The sequence below is a fragment of the Pseudopodoces humilis genome, chromosome 4, assembly GCF_049639895.1.
Source record: "Pseudopodoces humilis isolate 2021_Gansu_Grassland_sample_001 chromosome 4, ASM4963989v1, whole genome shotgun sequence".
Taxonomy (NCBI): domain Eukaryota; kingdom Metazoa; phylum Chordata; class Aves; order Passeriformes; family Paridae; genus Pseudopodoces; species Pseudopodoces humilis.
The window spans coordinates 48,346,107-48,364,182 of record NC_142203.1 but is presented as its reverse complement, the minus strand read 5'-3'; the positions used below and the strand labels follow the sequence as shown (position 1 = coordinate 48,364,182).

Here is an 18,076-nt window from a genome sequence, read left to right as displayed (position 1 = left end):
TTGCAGTAAACCTGCAGATCAACAGGTGGAAAACAAATGGCTTTTCTCATTTTCACATTACTTCTGCAAGAAGCCAAAGGACAGCTGGGAGAAGGAACAGATGTAAACAAGGCAGACCTAATGATTTCCCAATTAAAAAGAAGATATTATCTTCCCATTAATAGATAACCTAATTGACCAAACTCCAGTAGCTTCCCCTCAGTACAAGTAAACATAGGTGCCTTTCCTCACTGAATTGTCACATGTTTAGGCCAGCCACTAAGTTGTCAGTTCTGCTTGATTTGTTTGGATACTGTACTCTGCAACAGCTGTCAGAAATAATGCATTAGAACAGCTGTTGCAGCACTTACAAAGGGACAGGAATTTTAATTGGACTGCATATTAATTGGGAGGAGGATGTGTTTTTTTTTTTCTTTTATCAAAGTTAAGACAGAAATATTCAAAGAATGACAGACATCTTTAAGGTATTTGACCAATGTCTGGTAAACGAGGTTGGTCTTTGACTGTGGAACTTTGTGACAGTGGTCTGCACCATCTTAGCATGAACCATCCCATGCTTAAGAAAAGAGGCATTAAGAAGAAGGATAGTAAGGAAGTTGCATAAACAATCCTTTTCAAATACTGGTTGTGATCTATAGAAGACCTTGAAGTGTTTGAAGAATCACTCAAAAGAAACTCATTCCAAGACTCTTAGTAACCACCAGCTGAAAACAAAACTATTCACGATGGCCAAGGCCTAAGCATAAATGAATAATAAGCTTACTTTCAGCATCAGCATAGAGCAGCAAGCACAGGAGCACCACCACTGGCCTGACTACGTGCATCATCTGACAGCTTGGCACCAGCATGCTTTCGCAGCCTTGTTCTCACTGGCTTAGAAGCCACTGCGAGTCTGTCCAGTCTGAAATTTCAGATGGAGTATTTTCAGAGCCTGTGAAAAGATAAGAATACAATTAGCAAAAATAGCCCGGAGCCTTTCTATTTTTTTTACATATTCACAGTTTGAGGAAAAACAATTTTTAAAGACAAAAGAGTAAGGCAGAAAGAAACAAAATTAATTTCAGGCTACTGGTATATACAAGATGATCCAAGACACAGTATATGTAAGTGTTTTTAGAACACATTTCTTAGTTTACCACATAATCAAGCAATTGTCACATCCTGAATATTTAGTTAGAATAACAGTATGTTCTGAATCAAAGAAACTAGTATAGCTGATGAGGTTTAAGACATCACTGGAACTGATGTTGCAAGAAGGTAATCAAAGCAGCTTAGACATCCATTGCAAATCCACATGCAAACAGGGAGTTGATACCCCAGATACCCTGGCATCTGGTAAGAACAACACTGGAAAATCTACATCAGAACATATTATTAACATATTGCATAGTTCAGCAACATTCTAAGGTTAAAATTCCTGTCACAACTTCCTGCACATATCTGAATGATGCGTAATAGAAAAACAGAAATCTGGCATTGTATAAAGGGTTGAGATCTAAATTCAATCCGTCTCGTTTATTACAATGCATAATTGAATATGATACACTGGTAGAACTACAGCTCAAGTACCTGACTTGAAAAAACAGTGTCTTATCCTTGTCCAAATATGCCACACTAACACAAATTAAGGAATAGAAAAATATTTTCCTCCTCAGACAGGAAATACTAGAGATATCCCTAAGCAGCCTGACACTGGCACCAAAATAATGTGAAATGCAACTACACTTTCTGAAGGATCTGCAGCATATAAGCTTTGTTAAGTTTGATTCTACCTTCTTCCTTACCACACAAGTGGCTTCCTTGCAGTAAAGATGAAAACCAAGAGGGCAGAGAAAAGAGTGTACTAATTATTATTCCACTAAATAGATCTTACAGTTTAGTGGGTGGCATAAAGAGTCCATTTTCAGTACAGGGAAACGTTCAAAAGAATTTACTCAAGGAAGAAAAGACATGAGCAGCTGGTAGAAATCTATGCTATGTTATGAATCTCTTTTGTAAAAGTATCTTTTGAATCAGCTACTGCTATCAAAAATTCAAACCTAAGAAATCTTCATAGGCAAAATGCTAAAGGCACCAGCTCTCCCCTTTCATCGCTACCATCTTCATGCCAGCATTTCTAATGACAGCAAAGTCCATGAGACACCAGTCCTGTCGGACTCAATTTGTGTCTGTGTAAGCGTATCAGAGCCAACTGCTGTGTAATGATTCCAACAGTATCACGAAGATGGTGATATATGAAATGTACTTTCAAGGAAGAGGTGATTTTTTTATTTTGCTTCTTCTGGAATGCAGGAGTTACAGGGGAATCCTGAACTATCTGTAAAGGCAGCTCCCTTAAGAACAAAACTATCTTTTCATTAGTACACAACCACACTAGCTGATGTGTGAAGGTGAACAGAGAAATGTGGTAGGTACTAAGTACTCCCTTACTCCTTTCAGGGGCAGAAGCACAGAGGAAACAATCCTGATAGTAAGGGCAGCAGAGAAGGGGAAAAAATGGTGACCACAAACGTACTTGTTTTACACAATACAGTTTTTTAATGAGGCACAGGGGCATATTTTTTTCATACATTTCAAGCACTCCCATCAAAATATTAAATGTGGTGGCTAAGAGGAAAAATATTACTGTCTGTCTGGGGAAAAGAGGAATTTAAAAAACTTTATGATCCAGATATGTGAATATGCACTTATCCTCTACAAGCTGTCTGCAAATGAAGGGATGTATCAAAAAACCTGGCAAAGAAAAGGCTGAAAGGAAAAAAAGAGCTTGTTTTTTATCTTTTCTTTTTTTTTTTTTTTTTTTTCATTTTTTCTGTTCTCTCATTCTAAATGCACGTACAACCAATTGGGAATACTGCACTCATTATGTCTGCTTTGAAGGTAATATTCATTATCACTCAGGCCATAAAATGAAAGCCCTCAGTACTCCCTTTCTTTCATGTTTCTGAGAGTCATGGCTTTAGCTAACCTGATAAACACACTACGGTTCCCAGAAGACCATTTGCTTGCTGCTTCTTCTCCCTCTTTACCTGCGAACTTCGAGTATTTTAGCTCAAGGAAACATAAGCACAAGAATTAGGATGGTGTTTGAGTAGTTTTTTCAAGTTGAAGATACACTGTTAATTGAGGCATTCAGGTGATGGGATGGTAACATAGAGGGATGCAAGCCAAGAGACATTCAGGTGCTATCTAGGTTCTCCACAAAAGTCTGTATTAGCTTCACCCACAAGGAAAACAAATCTTCAGACCCTGCTACTGACAACTGTACCAACATTGATATTATATCACATGGTATGTAGGTCTGTACTTGGCTTCTTTGTGAAAAGTCACATGAAGATGCAATTCCTTAAAAGAGCTAAATGAAATTATCAAGTCAACTATCAGCTTCCAAATCAAGACACCTTAGTAGTTCCAAAGAGAAAGACTCATCTAAAGCATTATTAAGTCTTAAATGATGTTGTTTCTTTCCTTTTCTGTTTCCTCCTGATGATGGTTCATTACCTGAGTGTGGTACCAAAGGCAGTGAAAACACAAACAGCATTTGCAGCACCAGGTTACACTAGCCTTGTCATTAGAGGACCAATACTCGCCTTTCAGAATTAATCCAGGGTGAGGAACTCTTATCAGCAACCCCTTTTACAACATTCACACTGCACCAGGGCAGAAAGATGAGGTTTGAGGTTTATCCTTGGCAGACAATCACAATAATTACAGAAAGGTCAACAGTTCTTTGAAAAAAAAAATTCTCTTGATGACACTTTAATAAAAGCTATTATTATTTTAGGTTAAGTACTGTATAGCTGCTATATTAAATAATCAAAAATTACTCTTCCAATATCTCTAAAAGAGCTATCTATGAAACAAGGTAATATATCTAACAATAACACACAAGTAAGAGGATAGATTTTCCCTGATTAGTGGCATCTATTAATAGGATCAGTAGAAGTGCAGATGTGCAGCTCTCCAGAGTGTTCAATGCAGAAACAAAAAAGAATTCTCCTCAGCAGGAGCATAGCAGCTGATAGTACCAGGGCATGGGCACGTGCACCAATTATCCTCAAAAGGATCAACTGGGTGAATGAAACATCTGAACACCGGAATGCTTCCCTGCAGTCTGTTTATTTTAGTAGCAAAAATAATCTTTAAGGTGCTATCATGGTACTCACAAGATGGCTCCTGCTCCAAGACATTTATAGGAAATGCATACCTGGGGGCAAATTTTAGAAATTAAAAAAAAATAAATGAAAGTAAAAGAAAAGTAAACACTGATTCTTTTTTATCAGCTTGTTTTTCCATGCCTGAATGTGTGAATGTGCATTTAAATGCTTGCTAATACAGAAATTCAGCCCAGCAGGGAAGCGTTGTCAGAAAAGACTTGAACATGGACAAAAAAGAACTTGTAACAGAGGCAGGGAGCCACATTGACAAAAATCGCAAAGCAAAAACTTAAAAAATTTTGGAAGAAAGGGAATAATATGAAGGTATGAGAGTTCATTTGTGCTACAAACGGGATTTTTGGTTCAACTTTTCCAAAGTTTTAAATTGTTTAGAGATAAGATTTTAGTTCATGGTCATCTCTGGTTTGTCTCAAGGACTTCGCACAGAAACCCCCCATATTTCCCCACAGGAAAGTAATTGGCTATACCTTATATTAAAACAAACAAACAAACAAACTGGTGTTTCTCTAAGAATACATGGAAGCAAAGATTCAAAGAAAAGACTGTGCTGAAATTCTGTTTCTACACTTCATCCATCACACCCACAATCCTGAATTACATCCATTTCCAAACCTCAGATTTCTAATACCATGGAAATGCAAGAAAAGAAATACAAAAAAAATAATTTAAAATATTACTAGAATTAGTGATGGAAAAGGTGCAAATACTTCATGGAAGTCTTTATTTCATGGAAAAGTCTTGGCTGCAAAAACCTAACTGACAGCTGAATCATTACTAGAAAGAATAGAAAATAATGCATAAAATTAATTCTCATAAACTCTTTAATCAAAATCAATTCAGAAATACCTCTGGGTAAAGAAATGTCTTTTAAAGAGAATTAAATGTATTTTCCAAAGCAATGAGGGCAACTGGCAGAAGCAGAAGTTACACATTTTGCTTCATCTTTTATTGATTAAACATGATAAATGTTTCACAGCTGACCTGCTGGAAAAGTTCCATGTTTCATTATGCTTTTATTCTCAAAAAATCCAAAATACAAACACATGATTAAGGAAATCTGAAGGGCAGCTGTGCTGAGTGTTCAAAAGAGTCTTATCAGTCTCTGGATAACAATACACCCTAATGTTTGTCTATCATTGCTGAATTTCTCTGTTACAGTTATTCCAAAGTGAGTAAGCACCCATACTGAAGCAGCAGGTTTCTGATGTCATGCAAGCATTTGAACTACATCACTGTAAAAGCACAAATGAGTTGCACTGCTAGGTGGAATTCTGCCTATGTGAAACAATTTAATATATCAATCTGACTCTACATTGTAATTCTATTTTAGACTTCAACAAAGATTCCTCTGTTACCATGAAAAACAGAGCATATTTTTTGGTAACTGAAGAAATAGATTAAATTGTTTAGTGAATAAATCAACTCAATGACAGCAAAGTACCTTGAAATCACATCAATGGGATGGTTTTCTCATACAGAAAATTGTTTAAAGGTTTCTGGTTTTTTGCTTACAAAAAGATTTATGTTCACATGGAATCTTAAACCCTACAGAGAAAATTTTGCCTAGCCCAATGTTGATACAGTTTCAGTTCCATTCTAAATCATGAATTAAAATACCAATTGTAAGTTGACAGGTGTCTCAACGCTTACAACTTCCTGCCATCTTAATCACTTCTGAAGATCATAAGAACTTTTCTTATACATGACGCATAAACATTTCATTAGAATATTGCCTAACTTCTTAAGTTTGTGCCTCCAAATAATGGCTCAAGAAAAAAACTTTGTGCTGGCAGTGGCTGAAGTGCTGAGCTGGAAATCTCTTTCTTGATGAGAAAAGCATGCCATGTTATCTGTCTATGGGTATTAAGCTATGTATTGTTGAGAACCTATGGAAATAATTTAAACCATGTTACAAAGCCACAGATACTAAGCAGACAAATGAAACATCGTCCATTAAGAATGACTTCTTGCCTGAACAAACACAAACTCTGCCAATACCCCAGTATTGGGTCCTGTAAATTACTTGCATACAGTAAACCTGAAACAGTCCCCCTCTGACTTTGCCCATATGAGCAATTAAAGAAAGCAAACTCTATTCTGACACTTGCTAAAATAAAAATTAACAGACCTACAAGAAAACCCCAAACAAACCCAAACAAACAAAACCCCAAAACAAAAGCCCTAAACCAAGCAAACAAAAAAGAAAAGAAGAAATAAATTTAAAAAAAAAAAAATAAAAAAGATGAAAGACAAACACCCTAAAAGACAGATAGAGAGAGAAAGGGAAATGGAAAAGGGAAAAAAGAGCAGCAGCTTACAAAAAAAAAGAAAATGGAGCTAAAGTACGTATCTTTACTAAACTGTTATTTTACTCTTTCTTCAGCCACAGGAAAAAACCAAGGTGAAATCCATACTAAGGCGTCAAGAATCACCAGGTCATTCACTAATGGTGTCCTACAGGGATCAATATCTGCAAGTCCTATTTGATATCTTTACTTATGATTTGGATGAGGGGGTCGAACATACCCTTAGTAAACTCACAGATGACACCAAGCTGTGTGGGAGTGGAGTGTTGATCTGCTGGAGGGCAGGCAGGCTCTGCAGAGGGATCTGGACAGGCTGGATCATGGGCCAAGGCCGTGCTGTGAGGTTCAACAAGGCCCAGAGCTGGGTCCTGCCCTTGGGTCACAACAGCCCCAGGCAGTGCCACAGGCTGGGGCAGAGTGGCTGGAAAGTTGCCCAGAGGAAAAGGCCCTGGGGGTGCTGGTGACAGCAGCTGAACAGGAGCCAGCAGTGCCCAGGTGGCCAAGGAGGCCAATGGCATCCTGGCCTGTGCCAGCGATAGTGTGGCCAGCAGGAGCAGGGCAGGGATTGTCCCCTGTACTCAGCACTGCTGAGGCTGCACCCCAAATACTGTGTTCAGTTCTGGGCCCCTCATTCCAAGGTCACTAAGGTGCTGGAGTGAGACCAGAGAAGGGCAATGGAGCTGGTGAAGGGTCTGGAGGGTAAGTCTTGTGAGGTGTGGCTGAGGGAGCTGGGGGTGTTTAGCCTGGAGAAAAGGAGGCTCAGGGCGACCTTACCACTCTCTACAATTGTCTGACAGGAGGGTGTAGTAAGGTGGGGGATCAGGCTCTTCTGAACAGAGCAAGAGTATTAAACTGTCTTGAGTTGTGCAAGGGGTGTTTAGAATGAATACTGGGAAAAATTTCTTCACTGAACAGGTGACTAAGGATGTGAACAGTCTTCCTTGGGAAGTTGGATGAGTTGCCAGCCCAGGAGATATTCAAAGACATGCAGACATAGTGATTAGGGACATGGTTTAGTGATGGACTTAGTGTTATATTAACAGTTGGACTCAATCTTACATGTCTTTTGCAACATAAGTTGTTCTAGATCCTATTGTTTCCTCTGAAATCTGGTTTAAGAACAACACAGTGACTGTTTATGTAAAAACATTTACAGACTGATTTTTGTCTTGTTTGCCTCAAAATAACAAAAAGTGAAAGAACGTATCATTAGTTCAAGGGTATTTGCCATATACAGTTTGTTAGTCTTTGGCTGTTTAGTACATTATTTGAACGCTGGAGCTGTGCAGCTACCACCTTGTAGAAGAGGCTAAATCTATGAGCATGTGAGCCACATAAAAAAAACATTCTTAGAGCTACTGTGCCATGTATCACATACTCTTCCGACACTCCCAGGAAAAGTGTCTCCAAAACCAACTTTCAAACACATTCTCCCAGCAGTCTTACAAAAAAGCACAACTACCAAGAGCAGCTACACTCTACCATAAGCAGCTGAGTTTTGAGACCACAGTTACTGTCAGAGGTGGCATCTGTCTGTGACTTACTTCTTTCACAGAGTTTGGAATGTGGATGACCTAGCAACATGATTCTACAGCTCCACTGCTATGCACATGACACAGACTTGTTAATATTGCTGACATCGCAATAACCATCTTATTTTCAGGAGAATTTTTCCCTTCCCATATTTTTTTCAGCAGGGATATTGTGAAAAATTCAGGTTATTCCTTGCCTTTAGGATTGGGCATGGTTGAAGCATACCAGGTACCACAGATACCAAAGTAAAACCAGAAATACATTTGCAAATTTGAAGCTAAGAAGTCAAATCTAACTTCAGTATTACAATGCATTTTTCCTCTATTCTCTGCAATTTCTTCTTTTATGGCTTTTCTTTTTCTTTTTCACTTAATGGTTCTGTTTCAAAACTATCCAATATACTTGTTGGCTAATCAGATTGAAGCATGACTGACTGAGACAGTGAATTTGCAGTACACACAGGACAGCAATCTAGCTGCAGCTAGTTTAGCCTGACTGCACTTTATTATATTGTTGCTGATGGCAATACAATTGTATTAGAGGAAGAGATGGAGAGCTGAAACAGTTATTTTTCAAAAGTAGTTGGCATTATAAAATTATTTGGTAATAAAAGACAAAAACTTCCTGAAGCAATAGAAGCACTATGCATTTCCCATACTAAGATACAGCATAATCGTGCATGGTTGTCCACAGGTCTTCTTTTGGAAAAAAGATAACAACTACAAAGTGTCATTGTAATATAATGCATGTTTTACTACACTCAGACAAAAAGTAAAGATAATTTTATAAATCCTGAAAAAGACAGCTAAAAGGCAGTAACAACCTACAGATATTTTGTTGTTGAAATTTCCTTATTAAGGAAAGCACCAAGTGAATCGGTACACTTTTAGACACCAAACTGGTGTCATAATGTTGACAAGCCAGTTTCATACCAAATAAAATCGTAAAATCATCAGCCAGAAAGCATGATTCATAGTATGCTTTTCTTTACAGACCTCATTAGCTACTATAGATTTATCTGTAATTAGAAGAAATTAGTGGCTTAGTAGGGCCACTTGAAGTGGCATTCCAGGTGCTTCACAGAACCTCTCCCTCAATCCCCTTCAAATGGGAAGTAAGAAGCAGAAAGTTTAATCCCCTTGTATTTAATCTGGTGAAAGCCAACTGAGATCAACAAAAGATTTCCACTGTGAAACCTATTACTAAACATTAAACAACCTAACAATTGGACACTGTACAAAGCATTAACCAGTACACATGCACTCCTTTCTCATTTTTCACTTTAAGATTTTCTCTGCACTTTGAAGTGGTGCAGCTCCCATACCCAGAGCTTTCATACACAATGTTTTGCCCAGGAAACTTGACACGCATATGTCTTAGCTACAAGAACATGATAATAAAAAAAAATCCCCTCTTAGGCCTGTGGTTCATCCTCTTAACAACTCTGTTACAAAGTACTAGAATAGATTAAAATGAATTATGGATTTTCCATATATTCTTCACTGGGTTTATGTTCTTCTCAGGAAACATTTCAGCAAGAATGTTTCAAATCTAAGTCCTGTAACAGCTTCCCAAGCACTCATCTTTTTGGGTTGATGATATTAAAGACAAACTAACTTGTAGTTTATTCTTACAAATTAGAATGCTAGCCATAACAAGTTGGTAATTTCTAACCTACTTGTTAATTGCACACTGACATTGTGTAATCTTCATCTTCTTTTGCAGCATCTTTTTGTCAGTTCTCAGTAACAAAGTAAGAGTATGTGTTACCACCCAAATGAACATTATTTTTACAAAGAATATGAGAAAAAATAAATCTGAACTCTACTGTTTACAGCTGTGGAAATATCTCTGAGATTTATACAAAATATATACCAAAAGCACATTGTGATGAGTATAGGGCATGCCACAATGTTATTGAGTGATGCCATATTTAGCAAAAAACTGTTTTGCTACCCATACACTGGAGTAGTTTTCATCCTGTTAAAGAATTTCCTGCATACTATTGGTTCATATATATGCTCAATTATCATTCTCACTGCTAAAAACATGACACAAGTTTCTGAAACAAACACTCTGTAGTCTCTTCTTTCATAAATGAGCAAGAAAAATCAGAGAAAGAAATATTACAGAAGATTAAATTGGTGAAATAACCAACTGCAGGCACTACTCATAGTTTGTCTTCTAAATGAACAGTAAAAAGTAATAAAAAAGGAACGGACTGAAGATATGACACAAAAGTAATATTATTATCCTAGTTATGTTTGTCACCTTTCATAAAAAATGCATAGATGACACAGAAGATCATGTCTTAGGTTACAGCTCCCTGTCATTCAGATTTTTAGTATCTTTCATAATCTCAGCATCAAAAGGATTAAAAAACATACAGATGTAAAATAAAACAACACACTTAACATCCAGCAAAGCAAATGTTTAAGAACATACACAAATGCACACTTGTGTATACACATAAGCATACACCATTACAAAAAGAACTGCAGAGCTGAAATTTTTGTGAAAAGACAGAAGTAGGAGAGATAACCTCTCTGCCTTTCAGACATGTGCCTCATGCACAAATGAAGTCTTCCAGGACTTCTGCATTTTCCCTCTGCTTTCAGCTTTTTTGTTTCCAGAATTTCTAGATGGAAAGTAGCATCAGTAAACATCACTAAACATACTGCTATGAGATTGAAACTAAATAGAGTTTAACCTTCAGCTACCTTATATTTATCCATGATGAAATTAAATGAACTAATTAAAGTAGAGAACTGGTTTCATTACTAATCCAACTTAGAAAATACAGAGTCTAATGAAATACTTAAAAAGTTCATATAGGTGGTTTTCAAAAAATGTTTCAGAATTTTACCCCATGTTCTTTCTGTACAAAATACCATAGAATGGCATTACAGAAGTACAAAGTAACTTCACGCCTTCAGACAGCCATACTGAAGTATTTCAAGACTTTTAAAGACCCAGCTTACATTAATTCTCTTTTTAGAACATGAAACAAAACTATTCATGTTACTTGGAGGAAACATCCCATATAACTTTACTGTCTATTAGCACCATTAGCATCCATGTTACCACAACACTCTTTCCTAAACACAGGCAGAAAAAAGTTTACCTCTTTCCTTCCCCTGAAAAATGTCACCCATGTGACAATTAAATTCCACACGTATCACAAGGTTGTGAATGTCAGTCTTTTGTGGAAATAACAAGGCAGTACACATCAGTTGATGAATGAGGGCTGTAATTGGCAGTGGGAACTCAACATTCCTCTGGAATGTTGGCACTATCTCACAGAGATAAAATCTCAGTAACAAATTTTAGAGGGTACTTCAAATAATTATATGCTAAATAATTTGAAAACAAAATCTAATATAACCTAGAAAGACAATTCCAGTTTTGGCTTCATATACTCACAATCATTAGTTTTAACTAAGAATGTGACCAGATGAATGAAAACTTTTTTTTTTTGGGGGGGGGGGGTTGTTTTGGGGTTTTTTTGTGGTTATTTGTTTGTTTTGTTTTAGATGAGTGCATTCTGGTTATTTCTACTGATAACAAAGCTATTTTTCAACACATTTAAGGCTAGAAGATGAGCCTGATGTTCTACTTGGAACAATGCAAGGCACTTGTGGGAGTTTCATCTTTCACAACAGAAATGCATGAGCAACTATTATAAACCCAGTGAAGTTTCTGCAGCATTTCTATTATAACTGATATGTCTCTGGGTTTGTGTGCTGTCCCAGGAGTATTTTTCTGGATTGATTAGCATCTTTATAATGAAATGCTCGATTACAGCTTTGAAATAGATAATTATAAAGGGAGGGTATACTTTCCAGTTAGGGACTTTGTTTTGATTTTTTTTTTAATTATCAGTGCATGAAAGGCAGCTGTAGAAGTTCTGACTGCACTGTCGCCTCTTTGGAAAGAAACTACATTTTGTTGCTCTCACTGTGCCTAAGTTAAATTGAATTGCTAGTTATGACTGGTATGGGAGTTTTATTTTCAACTGTCAGGGTGTGCAGCCAGTTGTAACCAATTTTTCAATATCTTGAAAAGCCTCATTTGAAGTATCCAGATGTGAATGACTTTGGGACCTTGTAGTCAGTAAACAGAAACATTTTCCAAAACATTTTCCAATCCTACTTCTTCACTGTAAAAGAAAAAAAAAACAAAACACAAAACCTCTAAAGAAAGGCGCACATTATGGATGCTCTGCATAACGTTAGCAGCATATGTAAAAATGCTAAAAAATTTTGGTGGTATGTCCAAGCTTGGGCTCACGTTTCAGACTCCCTCTTATGTATATCATAATGTTATTAAAACCACCTTCTGCCAAGAAAAGCGACTCATTTTTTATGAAGTTTAATACCAAATGAGTGGGTAGGGAAAGTGCTTTTGATTTCAGGAGTTAGAAGTCAGGAGAAAAAACTATGAGTATTTCCTTTCCTTAGTGCTCTGCATACTCCAGCAAGCACTCAATTTTACAAGAAGTTTTCTACTAAAGCAACTTACTCAGCTGTTGAGCTGCTATGTTAGTTTGAATGGTTTGCTCACTGAGAGTGCTGGAAGATACATGAGGATAACGATTTTATTTATTATTTATAAATTAGAATAATAGAAACAACTGGATTAAGTGAGAAAATGCAGGGATGTATCCCAAACAATCTCTAACCCCTTGATATCCAAAACCAGAATACCTTAGTCCTAATCTCTGCATTCAAGAGACTCCACTCCTGCCAGCACAAGGTCAAAGATGTTTGTTGAAACAGAAACACTCAAGTTTCACAGGCTAAAGGTCAAAGGGAGGAAGAAAGCAAGGCATTTTTTATGCCTTAAACAAAATTTAAACTCCATAAAGGTGGTCTTGTTCAGGTACCTGTAGATGAGTCTGTCATGAATTTTGAAGTCCACTGTGTGATGTTACCTTACTCTTTGTAAAATTTACTTCACAATCATTTCCTACTTATTAGCACCGTGGAAACCAGGACTACTTCCACAAATCATGCCATTGCTGCATTCTCCTTTTTTAAAGACTCTGAAACCAAAAAAATATTAAATTGCTTCAAGAATTAATTTTATTTTTTGCAAGTCAGCTCCATTAAATATCAAATAAATGTGAATCACTATTTTTACACTTTAATGAATGCACTTCTTCTTTTGTTTTTGTTTTTGTTTTTTTTTTTTAATGTTTTGGAAAAACCTTTGGCCAGAAAATAAGGAGCCCTGATACATTGATTTAGTCATGTAGTCATGTCACAACTACTGTACTACCACACGGACATTTCCACATCAAACAATTTTATTTGAAATGTTGCAATGGAAGATCCAAATTTCCAGACCAAACTTCTACCAGTCTTTGTGTCACAGACTACCTGGGATCTAGGACAAAGATATACACTTGTTTATTAACATACCAAAAGTTACAATGACTTTTGGAAGATGGCTTGAATTCATCTACATAGGAATTCATCTACACAGTTTGTTTTACATCTTATCTGTGGATTTGGAATATGTTGATACAATTCATTTGTTCCTGAATTGCATCATCAATTTTTTTCATTTTTATCAATCAAGTTGCCTTTATTTCTGTAGTTGAGATCTTGAACAAGCACATCTACACAACAGCCAAAGCAGTCATCTGATTCGGCATTGAATTTGGTATCCAGCAACAGATAAATTCTAACTGAAATGCAAATCTTTCTCAAATTATTTCAAACAAATATTCTGCTCGGTTTTTTTTAAACCTCTTCCAGTGGGTAAAGAGATGACTTTCTTAAGTTCCTAAAGAAATAAAAATATATAAAAATCTTAACACTGATACCCAATCTTCACACTTAACATCAAGACTTAAGATTTTTATTATGTTAAACCAGATCACTGCACAGAACGGACAAATGTAGAAATGTGGAATTTCATTCAAAACTCATTAAACTTAAAAGCAAAGAATCATAATCAAACTGATTACAATAATTTCTGCAATTCTGACTGTCACACAGAATTTCTTGGTATTTGATATTACTCACATTCCCATTTTTTGATACTAACTAAATGTCTTAAATAATTCTATAATTTTTTCAATATTCTGATACTGCTTAATTACAGAAGTATAATAAAAAATAATCTGCTGAGATACTGTTCTTCTTCATATTTTGTTGTCTCTTAAGTAGACTTCTAACTTAATAATCACAGCTGTCACCCTCAGTGCTTCCTACCTTTTCCTCACAGCAGGATCCAAGAAGACTTAGACACTGAAATCCTTCAGAAATTAGGCGTATTTGAAAATGTATTCTAGAAAATAGAGACTGGAATTCTGTGAATATATGCTGGTAGTAACATCTATGTTAAATATGAGCACACAGAAAGATTACGCTACTTTTCTGTAGGAATACCCCACTGCACACACATACAACTGTGTCTACTCCCATGCTATGACTTTGCAATTATCTATGGAAATGAATTATGGCTTACTAATGGACCTGCAATCATGAGTAAATTCTGTATGCATAAATATTAAAAGGGTTCTTTCCTGACTCAGTATCACAGTCACAACATTGGACTCTAATCCTAACTGAATCTAAGATACCCAAAATTCCACTTACGTTACAGAAAGGTCAGTAAACATTTAAACAAATCTTCATGTTTAAGCGGTTGAGATAAATGGACTGATCCCTCCATTGCCTCAAAGGATGGTTCTCTAGTTTCTAAGTGATGTTTGCAGATCTTTATATTAATTAAAAAAAAAAAAAGCTAAAAAAAGAATTAACAAAAAAAGCTCACCTTTAAACAAAGTCATGAGGACATTCTACTGAGTACTGAGTAATAGTAAACTTCCTTTGAAAATGTATCTGTAAGACAGTTCTTACTTCCACATCCTGAAAACACTTGATATCCGCTTTACAACAGGACGCCAATCTTCACCACACTTATCTATATAAAACATGCAAGTGGCAATTATCAAACTGTCTAATTATCAGACTACCGACAACAAAACCTATTTGAATGACTCGTGGCTTTTTTTTCCCCTACACTCTTGAAGTCGTTTTCTTGGGCAAAATAATATATCTTTTAGCAAGACTTTCTCCTGTTACGGTGCATGCACACCAATTTGATCGCTCTTCTAATAAACTGTGAACTAAAAAGGAAGCTTTATTTCTTTCCTTAAGGTGATTTCAGCATGTCTCTTGTGAGTCACACACTAAATCAAATTTTTTGTAATGCCTGGATGTGGTGAATCTGTATTTTTGCACAGAGATACATCTAGTTGTAGATGTAGGTGTATTTCTACAGACATGGAGATATATTTTCTTATACATCCATAAATAATCAGAATAAAATTAAAAAAAACTCCCAAACTTCAGGGAGGACACTTGTATCAGAATCAAAACCTTTTACATCAACAGTCAGTAAAATCACTGTTTTAATATTCCATTACTTGAAGTGTGAATGACAGACCATGATGCAGTTTGCTCTGCTGACTGAGCTTGCCTTTGTCTCAGAGAAACTATTTGCAGTTCACAATATTCACTTCCCAAGCCTGACATGATAAAAAAACAGAACAAGACAAAAAAAAAGAGATATAAAGCTAAATTTAAAAGATATATAACATGTCTTTCAAATAAGAAGTGCAGTGGACTGAATCTGGTAAATACTACCTCTTACCCAATGCACCTGTTTTTGTTAGCAATTCCTTCTGGATGATTCTCCAGAGTGCTTCCACTATGTTCTCATTTCAAAGAACCTGAGTAGTCAGTTGAATTTTTATCAGTAGAAAGTGACATGATAGCAGATGGGATACACAAAAAATTGAAATGATGTGTACATAAATCTGTATGTTGTTTACTTTATATATAACAATTATTCTGAAAATATTGTTGTAAAACTATAAAGCAGATATGCAATTATTTATTTTTTATATAATAGATATATATTTTAGGATACTTAATAAATATATTGCTTAGAAACTCTGAGACCTCCACTTAATAATAGCTGTAATCCCAGTTTATTTAACACTTACAATCCTTCTGAATTGTTTTGTATACCTCTTCCTACAGCTGAGTGTGAAAGCACAAAGATTTTCTAGTCAGTGAAAAAAACTGCTTAGACATTTTTCCCTTTCTTAATAAATATTCTCTTTGCAACTAAGCCAGGAAAGGACTCCAAAACCACACAAGTGACCTAAGGTCATGTAAATAGTATCTTTCTACCTGGAAAGAGGAAAGACTTGCTTAAGTTTAACTTCGTCAATTAGAGCTATTGTAAAAAATAGGTATCACTATCCCTTGTACAAAAGTGAGAGGTAAGTATCATTTGAAATGTCTGGTATGGCATCAAAGTTCTACACTTCTCTTTCATTCTATATAGCTCATTATTCAGATTGGACATTGAAGGTCTGTAAGAAGCAGAAATTCATTCTTAGTTCTAAACTGGCACAAAAATAAAGCAATCTAAAATTGCAAAGTATTTTTAAATTTTGAAAAGGTCATATGAATATAGAGAAAATGAAGAAATACAATTGCCTGTAAAATTCCAAAGGCTGCTCCTTCAATTTTGTAAAATTATATTTTATTGATACATTCTAAAATAGTATCAAACTAATACCAGTTATTAATAATTATAATAATTTATAAAGAAAATATTTAAGTATTTTTACAGATCTTAACAAACCCTTTTTAGAACAGACATATAAATTTTAACACATTTGGACATTTCCCTGATTTCGTTATTTGCTAAAGCAGTAACATTCCATCAAAAATTACCTGGAGTAAATTTCAATTCCTTGGAAATAAACTAGAATGTAAAGAATAGAGAGACTGTGAAGAACACAGAATCACTCAGAATTGTAAATCAGAGAACCAAAAGAAAGATGGTCTCTTGATTTAAGAGTATATTTTAATCTTGATTTGATTTTATTATCATTAATAGCCAAAAGACTAAAATACCATCCTTGCTCTCTAAAATCCAAGATCTTATCTATACTCTAAAGAATACAGGTAGAAAAATTCTGAATGTAAAGTCCCCTGAATAAGGCTATAGTCAAAATGAAACCATGGAATTCAGCTGGCTGGCCAATTTCAATTACTTGTCCTGCAACTAACAAAGAAACACTTTTTTTCCCCAAAAAAACCCCGATATAATGCAGTCTTTTAGCCCATATGTACTACCACTACTCTTTGATACTGTACTACTTTAGAACCGATATTTTAGAAGAATCTCACAATTGGTGTCAGTAAACAAATTTATTCCCAATATAAACAAATTTTAAATCATGTTTTCATACTAAGTTGATAGAAAATTGCAAAAAAATTTCATTATAGTTATATAAGTGAATTTTCAATTCATGCCATTTGTCTGCACCCACTGAAGATTTGATTATTTATCTACTGTTGCCAGCTTCTTTCACAAGCAGAAAGCAGATTCTTAATAGGCTGTTTTCTATTTGCTTATTTCAGAAAAGAGTCAACGTATAAACCAGAGTTAAAACCTGGACTAGCAAGTTTTGCTCATAGCAGCAAACACTTTCCACAAACATGAAACTCCTCTATGAAAGTAGAAATCTGACCACACTAAAACTGACAAGAGATTAATTACATGACTACAGTGGGCTGCTCCACGTGGTTTTAACACTGTTTGCCATGCAGCATTGCTAACTACCTGGTAAATAGTACTAGCTTCCTTAAAAATCTCGGATTAAACATTGCAACACCTGAGCAGTCTAAGTGGTAGTCTACTTGAACAGAATTAAATATCAAAAGCAAGTCTAAGTTTGTTGGAAAATTAGAAAGAAAGTGGTCTGAAACACCATCTGTCAACCAATCAATCAATCAATCAATCACAAAAACAAGGCTGAGAGTAAAATGTATTAAGATCCTTTCATTTTGCCACCCAACCACAGTGCAGTCTTTTGAGATTGTTCATGTACTTGTCCCAGAGAGACCTCAGAGAGAGGTATTTCATATAGGTATTTTTACTTACATATGTATTTTACAATACAACACAAACATTTAAAAATGCTAAAAGTCAAAGATTATTTGCTTAAAGTCAGTATTTTAG

General features: G+C 35.6%; 1 protein-coding gene across 1 annotated transcript in view; it reads right to left on the bottom strand.

Annotated features, from left to right (window-relative positions):
- Nucleotides 1-18,076, bottom strand: part of PTPRD (protein tyrosine phosphatase receptor type D) — a 369,133-nt gene that overhangs the window by 285,126 nt on the left and 65,931 nt on the right. Inside the window, exon 2 of the mRNA XM_088054032.1 lies at nt 764-931. Coding sequence (XP_087910158.1) covers nt 764-848 — 85 coding nt within the window. The 5' untranslated portion in view covers nt 849-931. The remainder of the gene's footprint in view (nt 1-763; nt 932-18,076) is intronic.